Source organism: Physeter macrocephalus, chromosome 21, assembly GCF_002837175.3.
Source record: "Physeter macrocephalus isolate SW-GA chromosome 21, ASM283717v5, whole genome shotgun sequence".
NCBI classification, from domain to species: Eukaryota; Metazoa; Chordata; class Mammalia; order Artiodactyla; family Physeteridae; genus Physeter; species Physeter macrocephalus.
This window is the reverse complement of record NC_041234.1, coordinates 121,200,259-121,212,747: the sequence shown is the minus strand read 5'-3', so window position 1 is coordinate 121,212,747 and position 12,489 is coordinate 121,200,259. Positions and strand designations below refer to the sequence as shown.

General features: G+C 43.3%; 1 protein-coding gene across 2 annotated transcripts in view; it reads left to right on the top strand.

Moving 5' to 3' along the window:
• GAB3 (GRB2 associated binding protein 3) overlaps window positions 1-12,489 on the top strand; it is a 60,978-nt gene that overhangs the window by 34,474 nt on the left and 14,015 nt on the right. For both annotated transcript variants that reach the window (XM_024116808.2, XM_024116807.2), the window contains exons 5-8: window positions 7,938-7,993; window positions 8,470-8,689; window positions 10,657-10,738; window positions 11,690-11,792. In XM_024116808.2, the coding sequence (XP_023972576.1) occupies window positions 7,938-7,993; window positions 8,470-8,689; window positions 10,657-10,738; window positions 11,690-11,792 (461 nt within the window). The remainder of the gene's footprint in view (window positions 1-7,937; window positions 7,994-8,469; window positions 8,690-10,656; window positions 10,739-11,689; window positions 11,793-12,489) is intronic.

The window sequence follows — 12,489 nt, the reverse complement described above, 5'->3', positions numbered from 1 at the left end:
TCTTGCCTCCTTTGTTGTAGATTAATTGACCATAGGTGTGTGGGTTTATTTCTGGGCTCTGTATTCTGTTGCATTGATCTATGTGTCTGTTTTTGTGGCAGTATCACTCTGTTTTGATTATTGTAGCTTTGTAGTATTGTGTTAAGTCTGGGAGGGTTATGCCTCCTGCTTTGTTCTTTTTCCTCCGGATTGCTTTGGCATTTCAGGGTCTCTCATAGTTTCATTCAGGGTCAAAATCCATATGAATTTTGGGATTATTTGTTCCAGTTCTGTGAAAAATATGCATATTTTGATAGGGATTGCATTAAATCTATAGATTGCTTTGGGTCGTATGGACACTTTAACAATATTAATTTTTCCAATCCAAGAGCGCAAGATATCTTTTCATTAGTTTGTATCATCTTCAGTTTCCCTCATCAGTGTTGTATACTTTTCAGAGTATAGGTCTTTCGCCTCCTTGGTTAAGTTTATTCTTGGTTATTTTATTCTTTTTGATGCGGTTTTAAACAGGATCATTTTCTTGCTTTCTCTTTCTGTTAGTTCATTATTAGTGTATAGAAATATGACAGATTTCTGTATATTAATCTTGTATGCTGCAACTTTGCTGAATTCATGTATTAGTTCTAATAGTTTTTTGTAGAGACTTTAAGGGTTTTCTATATAAGGTATCATGTCATCAGCAAATACTGACTGTTTTACTTCTTCCTTTCCAATTTGGTTGCTTTTTATTTCTATTTCTTGTCTGACTGCTGTCGCTAGGACTTCCAATACTATGTTATATAGAAGTGGCAAGAGTGGGCATCCTTGTCTTGTTCCTGAATTTAGAGGAAAGGTTTTCAGCTTTTCACCGTTAAGTATAATGTTAGCTGTGGGTTTGTCATAAATTCCCTTTATTGTGTTGAGATATGTTCCCTCTATACCCACCTTGAAGAGAGTTTTTATCGTGAATGGATGTTGAATTTTGTCAAATGATTTTTCTGCATCTATTGAGATGATTATGTGATTTTTATCCTTCCTTTTGTTAATGTGGTGTATCACATTGATTGATTTGCGAAAATTGAACCATCTTTGTGTTTCTGGAATAAATCCAACCTGATCCTTTGATGGTATATGATCCTTTTTATATATTGTTGGATTTAGTTTGCTAATATTTTATTAAGGATTTTTGCATCTGTATTCATCAAAGATATTGACCTGTAATTTTCTTTTTTTGTAGTGTCTTTGTTTGGTTTTGGTATCAAGGTAATGGTGGGCTTGTAGAATGAATTTGGGAGTGTTCCGTCCTCTTCAATTATTTGGAATAGTTTGAGAAGGATAAGTGTTAGTTCTTCTTCATATGTTTGTTAGAATTCCCCTGTGAAGCCATTTGGCCTTGGAGTTTTATTTTCTGGGAGTTTTTTTTTTTAATACAAATTCATTTTCACTACTAGTGATTGGTCTGTTCAAATTGTGTGTTTCGGGCTTCCCTGGTGGCACAGTGGTTGAGAGTCCGCCTGCCGGTGCAGGGGACGCGGGTACGTGCCCCGGTCCGGGAAGATCCCACATGCCGCGGAGCGGCTGGGCCCGTGAGCTGTGGCCGCTGAGCCTGCGCGTCCGGAGCCTGTGCTCCGCGACGGGAGAGGCCACAGCGGTGAGAGCCCCGCGTACCGCCAAAAAAAAAAAAATTGTGTGTTTCTTCTTGTTTCAGTCTTGGCAGGTTGTATATTTCTAGAAATTTGTCCATTTCTTCTAGGTTTTCCAATTCTTTGGCATGTAACTATTTGTACTATTCTTTTATGATTTTTTAAATCTCTGTGGTATCCGTTGTTATTTCTCTTGTTTCATTTATTTTGTTAATTTGGGCCCTCTCTCTTTACTTCTTGTTGAGCCTGGCTAAAGGTTTATGAATTTTGTTTATCTTTTCAAAAAAGCAGCTCCTGGTTTCATTGATCTTTTCTATTGTTTTTTGATCTCTATTTTATTTATTTCCTCTCTGATCTTTATTATTTCCTTCCTTCTGCTGACTTTGGCCTTTGTTTGTTCTTCTTTTTCGAATTCTTTTAGGTGGTAGGTTAGGTTGTTTATTTGAGATTTTTCTTGTTTCTTGAGGAAGGCCTGTATTGCTGTAAACTTCCCTCTTAGAACTGCTTTTGCTGCATTCCATAGATTTTGGAGTGTTGTGTTTCCATTTTAACTTGTCTCAAGTTATTTTCTGATTTCCTCTTTGACTTCTTCATTGACCCATTGATCTTTATTAGCATATTGGTTAGTCTCCACACATTTGTGCTTTTCCTATTTTTCTTTCTATAATTGATTTCTAGTTTCATACTGTTGTTGGAAAAATACTTGATATAATTTCTATCCTCTTAAATTTGTTGAGACTTGTTCTGTGGCCTAGCATGTGATTTATCCTGGAGAACATTCCATGGGCACTTGAAAAAAATGTGTATTCTGCTGTTTTTGGATTGAATGTCCTGTAGATAGCTATTAAATCCAACCAGTCTTGTGTCATTTAAGACCACTGTTGCCTGAGTGAGTTTCTGTCTGGATGATCTGTCCATTGATGTCAGTGGGATGTAAGAGTCCCCTACTATTATTGTGTTACTGTCAATTTCTTCCTTTATGTCTGTTAGTATTTGCTTTATATATTTAGGGGCTCCTGTATTGGGTGCATATTTGTTAATGAGTGTAATATCCTCTTTTTTATCGATCCCTTTATCATTATATAGTGTCCTTCTTTGTCTTTTGTTATAGCTTTTGTTTTAAAGTCTGTTTTGTCTGATAGAAGTATTGCTACTCCCACTTTTTTTGTTATTTCTGTTGGCATGAAATATTTTTTTCCATCCCTTTACATTCAGTCTTTGTGTGTCTTTAGCCCTGAAGTGAGTGTCTTATAGGTAGCATATTGAAGAATCTTGTTTTTAATCTGATCAGCCAGCCTATGTCTTTTGATTGGAGCATTTAGCCCATTGACATTTAAAGTAATTATTGATAGATATGTATTTATTTCCATTTTATTGCTTGTTTTCCGGTTGTTTTTGTAGGTCTTCTCTGTTCATTTCTTCTTCTTTTTGTGTCTTCCCTTGTGGTTTGATGATTTTCTTTAGTGTTATGTTTGTGTTCCTTTCTTTTTAGTGTTTGTGTATCTATTGTAGGTTTTTCGTTTGTGGTTATCATTGGGTTCATATATGTTGACCTATAACTGTATCTACTTGTTTTAAACTGATAGTCATTTAAGTTCAAACAAATTCTAGAAGATCTACATTTTTTACTCCCTTCCCCCACATTTTGCGTTTTAGATATCATATTTTACATCTTCATGTCTATCCCTTAACTCTTTATTGTAGTTAGAGTTGATTTTATAATTTTTTGTATTGTAATCTTTGTACTGGCTGATTTAAGTGGTTGATCCTCAGTCATTACTATATATTTGTCTTTCCTAGTGGGATTTTCCTTTTCCTATAGATTTTCCTTCTTTTCTGCTTAGAGAAGACCTTTTAACGTTTCTTTTAGGGTAGGTTTAGTATTGATGAACTCTTTTAGTTTTTGCTTGTCTGAGAAGCTCTTTATCTCTCCTTCGATTCTAAATGATGATCTTGCTGGGTAGATTATCCTAGGTTGCAGGTTTTTCCCTTTTAGGACTTTGAATCTATCACTCCACTCTCTTCTGGTCTGCAAAGTTTCTGCAGAGAAATCAGCTGATAGCCTTATGGGGATTTCCTTGTAAATGACTCTATTTTTCTCTTGCTTCTTTTAGAATTCTCTTTATCTTTAATTTTTGCCATTTTAATTATGGTATGTCTTGGTGTGAGTCTGTTTGGGTTCATTTTGTTTGCGACCCTCTGTGCTTCCTGTATCTGGATATCTGTTTCCTTCTTTAGGTTTGGGAAGTTTTCAGCCGTATGTTCTGCAAATACATTTTCAATGCTTTTCTCTCTCTTTTCTCCTGGAACCCCAGTGAAATGAATTGTTGGTATGCTTTTGAGAGTACCTAGAGGAATGGAGTTTTTTATATGCTTTGATCCAAATCAAATTAGACCCCTTTGGAAAAGAAGCTTCTGGTCTTCACGACTTGCCTTGCCCTGGTAGAACTACTTCTGAGCGAGCTGGTGAGGGGTATGAGAGCACCCCAAGCTAAAATGCCACAGATTCTCAGTGTTCTTACCGGATGTCCAGTAGTTTTTTTTATTTCAATAAATCCTTCCCAATATAATATACAACAATTTTGTTGTATGCTTTTGGTAAGTTTTCAGAGTCCCCAGATAGTTGTGCTTGACTTTTTTTTTTTTTTTTTTTTGTGGTACGCGGGCCTTCCTCTGCTGTGGCCTCTCCCATTGCGGAGCACAGGCTCCGGACGCGCAGGCTCAGCGGCCATGGCCCACGGGCCCAGCCGCTCCGCGGCATGTGGGATCCTCCCAGACCGGGGCGCGAACCCGGTTCCCCTGCATCGGCAGGCAGACGTGCAACCACTGCGCCACCAGGGAAGCCCCTGTGCTTGACTTTTAAAAAATAATTTTGTACACTTGTATCATTGTTTTTTGGAGAATGGCTTTTCTGAGCTCCTCATTCAGCCATTCCAGGCATACCACCTTCCTCTGTTTGCTAATATTTTTGCGGGGTGAAGTAGAAAAGAATAGCTTTATTGCTTTGCCAGGCAAAGGGGGCCGCAGCAGGTGAATGCCCTTAAAACTGTGTGTCCCAACTTGGAGAGGGTAGTGAGAAGTTTTACAGTAATGCTTCAAAGAGGGCGTGACGTTTGCTAATATTTTATTTAGGATTTTTGCATTGTTAATCATAAGTGATATTAGTCTGTACTTTTCTGATATATGTTATATTTATCAGGTTTAGCTACCAAAGTTATACTTGCTTCATAAAAAGAATTAGAAATATTCCTTGATTTTCTAAACTCTTGAACAAATTTGTGAAGCATTCGGACTGTCTGGTCTTTGAAGTTTTGGTAAAATTGTCTGTTGAAACCGTCTGATCTTCATAACTTTGTCTATTTTATTCTTTGGAAATTTTTTGTGTCAATTTTGCTGTAGTGTATTTTTTGGAAAATTATCCATATCATCTAGATTTTAAAATGTATTTGTGTAAAGGCATGCAGAATTGTCTCTTTTTTAAAAAAATTTCCTCTGTTTCAATGATAATTATTTCCTTGTCAATTCTTATTTTGCATATTTGTGCCCCCCTCTTTTATTGATTAGATTGGCTAGTGGGTTGCCTTTAGGTTAAATTTTTCCCCAGGAAACCAAGATTTTGATTTTTTAAAATTAATTCCACTATTTCTCTGTACTCTATTATTTTTTGCTTTTATCTTTATTTTATAATTTCTTTTCATTTTCTCTATTCTTTTTTAGCTTTGAACTGGTTATTTAATTCATGTTTCATTCTGTCATTTTTTTGTGTGTGTGTGGTATGCGGGCCTCCCTCTGCTGCGGCCTCTCCCGTTGCGGAGCACAGGCTCCGGACGCGCAGGCTCAGCGGCCATGGCTCACGGGCCCAGCCGCTCCGCGGCATGTGGGATCCTCCCGGACCGGGGCGCGAACCCGGTTCCCCTGCATCGGCAGGCGGACGCGCAACCACTGCGCCACCAGGGAAGCCCCATTCTGTCATTTTTATTGATATAATGTTTTAACAGATTTTACATTCTGGGTAGAATTGACCATTTATTTATTCCAGGTACTTGATGGGCCCTTTCAATATTAGATTCGAGTGTTACTTTATTTGTGGACCTTTTCTTGGATTATGATTTCAATATTTTGTAAAATTAATTTTTATTGGAGAATAGTTCTTTACAATGTTGTGTTAGTTTCTGCTGTACAGCAAAATGAATCAGCCGTATACATATGCCCCCTCCCTTTTGGACTCCCTTCCCATTCACGTCACCACAGTGCATTGAGTAGGTTACCCTGTGCTATACAGTAGGTTCTCATTAGTTATCTATTTTACACTTAACATCAATAGTGTATATATGTCAATCCCAATCTCCCAATTCATCCCACACCCCCCTTCCCCCTTGGTGTCTATACGTTTCTTCTCTACATGTGTGTCTGTATTTCTGCTTTGCAAATAGGATCATCTATACCATTTTTCTAGGTTCCACATATATGGGTTAACGTGTGATATTTGTTTTCCTCTTTCTGACTTACTTCACTCTCTGTATGACACTGTCTAGGTCCATCCGTGTCTCTACAAATGACCCAATTTCATTCCTTTTTATGGCTAATATTCCATCGTATATATGTCCCACATCTTCTTTATCCATTCTTCTGTTGATGGACATTTAGGTTGCTTCCATGTCCTGGCTATCGTAAATAGTGCTGCAGTGAACATTGGGGTGCATGTATCTTTTTGAGTTATGTTTTTCTCAGGGTATATGCCCAGGAGTGGGATTGCTAGGTCACATGGCAGCTCTATTTTTGGTTTTTTAAGGAACCTTCATACTGTTCTCCATAGTGGCTGTATCAATTTACACTCCCACCAACTGTGCATAAGGGTTCCCTTTTCTCCACACCCTCTCCAGCATTTGTTATTTGTAGACTTTTTGATGATGGCCATTCTGACCGGTGTGAGGTGATATCTCATTGTGGTTTTGATTTGCACTTCTCTAATAATTAGTGATGTTGAACAGCTTTTCATGTTTGTTGGCCATCGGTACGTCTTCTTTGGAGAAATGGCTCTTTAGGTCTTCCGCCCATTTTTTGATTGGGTTTTTTTCTTTATATTGAGCTGCATGAGCTGCTTGTATATTTTAGAGATTAATCCTTTGTCAGTTGCTTCGTTTGCAAATATTTTCTTCCATTCTGAGGGTTGTCTTTTGGTCTTGTTTATGGTTGCCTTTGCTGTGCAAAAGCTTTTAAGTTTCATTAGGTCCCATTTGTTTGTTTTTATTTCCATTACTGTAGGAGGTGGGTCAAAAAATATCTTGCTGCGATTTATGTCAGAAAGGGTTCTGCCTATGTTTTCCTCTAAGAGTTTGATAGTGTCTGGTCTTAATTCCATCAATCTGCATCACATCTTTCTGAGCTGGGAGTTATTCTCTTGCTTTAAGATGATGTTGACTCTTCAGTTTATTTCTCACAGGTAGCCTGGCTTTTCACATGTCCAAGTTCTAGGAAGACACTTTGCTCTGGTCCCCACGTGCTGAGGGCCCTTTTTGGCAGTGTTCCCCACCACCGGCCACCATCTCCTCCCGTGGGCTCTCGCAGCCTGGGGCCCCTGACTTTCCTCCTTCTCCACTTGCGCTCTCTCAACATGAGCCAGTGCTCATCTTCCTACTCTTTGAATATTGAGAGTGTCTAGGATTTTCTATTTAAACTTTTCTCAACATTTACAACCTAGATCATCTCCTCTACTCTTAGGTTTTGACTGCCATCTCTAAGCAGGTCTCATTTGAATCTAGGCCCATATATCTTGCTACCTTCTGGACATCTCCTATTTCAGTTCAACAGTTATTCTAAATTTTTACGTCACACTGTTTATGTCACATCCGTCTCACAAATGTCTGATCCTGGATTCATCCAGCTCTCCTCTCTCTCCGGATCTGTGCCTGAGGTGCTGACTCTTGCTTCAGAAATCCGTGGTCGCCGATTCGCTCCTGCTCATCACAAGGGCTACTTCACTCCTGCTCGCCTCTCCTCAAACCTCCAGCTCCGTCTCTACCATCTCTAAGTGCAGAAAATTCATGTAACAAATGCAACGAGCATTTGTTAATTACTTGCTCTGACTATCCCCAGTTCACAGAGAGAACTGAAGCCATCATACAGCAACCTCTTCAAAATCTGGTCCACTTTCCATCTGTGGGGGGAAGGTGTTCTGACTGCCTAGCTAGACTCAATAGCAAGTCTCTCTCCCTCTCTGGAGCTGCACACAGGGCCCTGAGGTGCATAGGTACTTGGAGCCTATTTTCAACTGATGTTGTCCGCATTTTTCACCACCCTGCTTGTTTCTTGCAGGTGATGTAGAAGGCCAATCTTTAAGACACCGAGATAAGCGGCTAAGTTTAAATTTGGTAAGTTTGGTACTTGAGTTTCTTTAAGCCTCAATTTTTACCAGAAAAGTAGCCTGACCTATTTATGTTCCCATGATGTCTTTTGAGACAGCACTGTGAATCTCTGAGGACCCTTCCAGTCTCCCATTAAGGCTTAAACTTGTCTGGGAGCTACTGCACTTCGTGTGCTGTGAGGACCCTGCCGGTTCTAATGGTCCAGGCGCTTCCCCGAACTTGGGGTGCCTGCTGAAGTCATCACATGATACTTAAAGCATTTGCATAAATTCATTAACCTCTGTCTTCCAGCATGAGATCTAGGCGAGTCATCACCTACCTCACACGATAAGTCCAGAGGCAGAGCCTGAGTTAGAGGCTTGTCTGACTTTCCTAAGAAAGTTCAAAGTTATTCTTGGATAATCTGCAACTGAAATGCCATGTGCAGCCGAGGCTGCCCACCGGAAGCAGTTTCCATGGCTATTCTGTGCTTTCCCTTGCAGCCGTGCAGGTTCTTCCCGATGTCCCCTCCGGCTTTCGCCAGCACTGAGGACAGCTACGTGCCCATGAGCCCCCAGGCCGCCGCCTCCGCTCTCGGACCCCACTGCAGCCCTGACGACTACGTCCCAATGAGCTCAGGAAGCATCTCCAGCCCATTGCCCGAGCTCCCGGCGCACCTGGAGCCTCCCCCCGTGAATAGAGATCTCAAGCCTCAGAGGAAACGTAAGTCACTTCCCCAGGCCTGCCGTGTGGGACCTGACCATCTCTGGGAAGGGGACACTAGAGAAGCCAGCCCAGAGGCCTGGGAAGCACAAGGGCAGGGAGAAACGCCTGGGATTGAGTGGGGAGGGCTGAGGAGCCCTGCTGCCCCAGATCGTAAGGATAAAAGGAACCGGGGGACTTGCAGTCACTGTGGCCCGGCAAATGCAGCCTCTGAAGCCAAGTTCATTCCAGAGGACTCATCTTTGGCTGCTTCCCTAACAAAACCCCAGAAATAAGGCCTCCCTTTGTTTAGACGGCACTTAAATGTAATCACAGTGTCCACCTTGTGTAAGGCAGCCACGAATGGCCTTTGACACTGATTCCTGAATGTAGACCTGGCCGTACGCCACGTCGCTCAGTGCCCTGCTAGCGCCCGGCAGAAGAGGTGTGTGGGGCGGGGGCACGTGGAGGTGAGCTGCAGGGACAGGCAGGGAGGAGGGCGAAGAGGGGACGAGCAAAAGCAGGTCAGAGTAACTTGCTAACGTCCTTTTTTGCTCGTCATCACCTGCCCAGTAGGGCTGGGCGATTCCAAGGAAATACCTGGTACCGAGACCGCAACCCCTGACACTCCACTGGCTCTCTCGCCGCCTCTGCTGCTTCAGGTGGCCACGCCCAGAGCTGGAACTAAGTCGTCTGCTTATGCCCGGTCCGCTCCAGCCTCCCCCTCTTCAATTCGAGTCAAATCACATTTCTGGGGGAGGCACAGATGAGGAAGCAAGCAGGGAGAAAGATATGTCCAAACCACCTGAAAGAAAAAGTAGTTATTCAATACGTACTAAATAGGAGAACAGACCCTGTCTCGTGAGCTTTAGAGGAAATAGCCATTCAGGCTGGCCAGAAACCATTTCACAGGGACCTGTAACTTTGAGGTAGATACTGTTGTTTTACTCAGTGACTTTTCTGTAGCAACGCTGTGCAACAGAACTTTCTGTAACGAAGAAACTGTGGCTGTTGAACAAGTGAAACGTGGCCAGTGCAACTGAGGAACTGAATTTTTAGATTTTATTTAATTTTAATGCATTTAAATTTCAATAGCCACATGCGGCTAGGGGCTACCACGTTGGATGTTAGAGCTCTAAAAGACCTAGTGATGGAGGCGCAGAGATTTTGGTTGGACGTGTGGTTGTGGATTAATTGGGACGCCTGGGCCGGGAGGGGCTGGTTCTTACACGTGTGGCTCCGGGGATGGACCCTGCGGCCCAAGCAGGAGAGGCGGGGGTGAAGCCAGGAGGTGGCTGGTCAGTGAAGCCGAGACCAGGGTGCATCACAGCCACCTGTGTGGCCTAGTGGAGGAAAGAGCTAGAAAACCAAGCTGGTCAAGGCAGCAATAGAGGAATACGCTCACAACCAGCTCAGCAAGGCGGGCTGCTGAGGCAGAATGGGATGCCAAGGCTACTGCGGTGAACAAGCCAGAAAACCCCGTGCTCCCAGAACGCGGTCGGTCTAGTGCCGAATCAGATCATCACAGCTGAATGTATCATCACGAAGTGGGCGAGTGCTGTGAAGGGTAAGCACAGGAACTCATGACAGCCCATGAGCTGGACCTTATCTTGCCTGGGGGTCAAAGAAGGCCTTCCTAAGCAGGACATGTTGAGCTGAGATCCGAAGATGACTCAGTAGGCAGAGAGATGGGGAAGAAAGGTATAGCTTCAGTTTGGGACACCTGGAGCCATGCCTGACTGTGAGTTCTCAGCAAGTGTGCAGTGACTGGACGTAAGGCCAGCTGATCGTGTGGCCACTGGCTCGGTGGTTGTCGCCTGTCCTCCCAGTGAGGCAGGGAAGAGTAGGACAGCAAAGAGCACGCTCATCCTCAGCCCCGCGTGGAAGTAGAGGTGGATCTGATGGAACGCCATCGTTTTATAGTCTTCGGTTTCTGGCCTTGAACCCCTGAGAACTTACCATGTTGGTTGTCATGTGTTATCTCGTAGCACGGTCACCTCCCCTGGACCTGAAAAGCCTCTGCACCATCCGGGAACACACCTGTCTCACCAGGACCCGCACTGTGCCTTGGTGAGTCTCTGATTGCTCATAGGGGCCTCATCCGGTGCCCTCCCCCAGCGTTACTCAGGCCTCGGTGCTTAAAGGCAGTCGAAGCCCACTCGATCTAGCTTAAGCCGAACGAGGGATGGGATTTATTATCCCGAGCCGGAAGTGTTTTGTAGGTCACAGAGGAAGGACCATAAGTGAATCTCCCAGGACAGTGGAATCGGGAACGAGAGTGCTGCTAGGAACCTGTCTCTCACATCTGCTTCTCTGTTGCACAATCCTCACGGCCTGAGATAGCTGTCCCTTAGATCCTTATTTACATGCTACAACCCTAGTACCAACAGAGAAAGGTTCTTTTTCGATCCCAATTCACATGGGCTCAGTAGACAAACCCCAAAATGTGTCTGCACTCTCTCATCTCACCTTGTAGCAATTTCAGAGTCCTTGTAGGAATTTCAGAGTCCTGAGCCTGGCCTGGGAGTTTCTTAGTTCACCCTATATGCCGCAGGACACAATGGCTCTGTAAAGCAGAATTCTGCAGTGAACTCCATTTCCAGACAGAACTGCAGGGTCTTGGTCTCATCCTATCAAAGGAATGACCACACTTCCTTACTTTTCCTGGTTACTTTGAATGGAAACAAGAGAGCCTCAAAGGAGCGTTCTTGTTTTGTTTTGTTTTGTTTTTCTCTAAATGATACGATGCCTTGGTCTCTTTCTAGAAAGCTCACGAGCTGTGTCACATGGAGGGCCTGGAAAAAATATAGCCTTTGAGAATTGGGAACCCTTTGCCCCATAGCAGGACGGCAGCTGCGGGGTAGTCTCTCTCCTGGTTCAGGAATTGCTTTGGCCAGAAGGAAGTTGCATGGGGAAGCGGGGGCGAGGGCCGAAACCCCAGAGGGGCCATGTCAGTTCTTGGCTGGCTTTCAGAGCAGCTGTAAGACATTGCCTTGACCTCATCTATATTTCTGTTCTTAGCAATCGAACCAGCTTTCTCTCTCCGGAAAGAAATGGTATTAATTCTGCAAGATTTTTTGCCAATTCTGTTTCCAGAGAAGAGGAACAAAGCTACATGCAAATGGTAATCCTATATTTTTCACACTCTTCTTATTCTTCACCCCAATCTATATTCTTATCAGTCCACTGTAAAGGAAACATAGCGTTCAGAAAGTCCCGTGCAATCTTAAAACAATTACTTCACTGTAATACAAGCTTACAATGTTTTCCAGACTGGGAACAAGTTGTTATGAAGTCGGTTTTCTTTCCTGCAATATTCAGCTCCTCGTACCATTTTGAGGCCACGGTTTTAAGTGTACCCAGGGCTGCAATGTGTAACGGGAAAATGGAAATGCTGGCAATTCTTTTCACCGTGGCTGGGATATCGTGTTTGACCCCAGTAGCTTTGTAGCTCCCCGGCTGTCCAGAGTCTAAGCTGTGAAAGCTCACGCATTGGATGTTCCCTTCCACCACACCACCGGGTAGCCCTGCCCTGACTACCTCCGAACTTTTACCAAAGATGAATCACTTAGAGTCCCGTTGGGAGGGTGGCCCAGTGTCCCGGGTCATGGATGGGTCTGGTCTCTGGAGACTCCTGGTAGAGTGCACAGAGACCCGACATCTCGATCCTTTGATGAACGATTTATGGTTCAGTCTCTCCTGCCCTCTTGTCCCTTCCATTCTCTCTACCTTGGATTCTGTTGAGAATGGGTTACTGAGGAGGAAGAGGGTCTTTTAGCACCTCTGGCAATTATCAGGCCCTTTAGCCAGAGCTTTCAGAT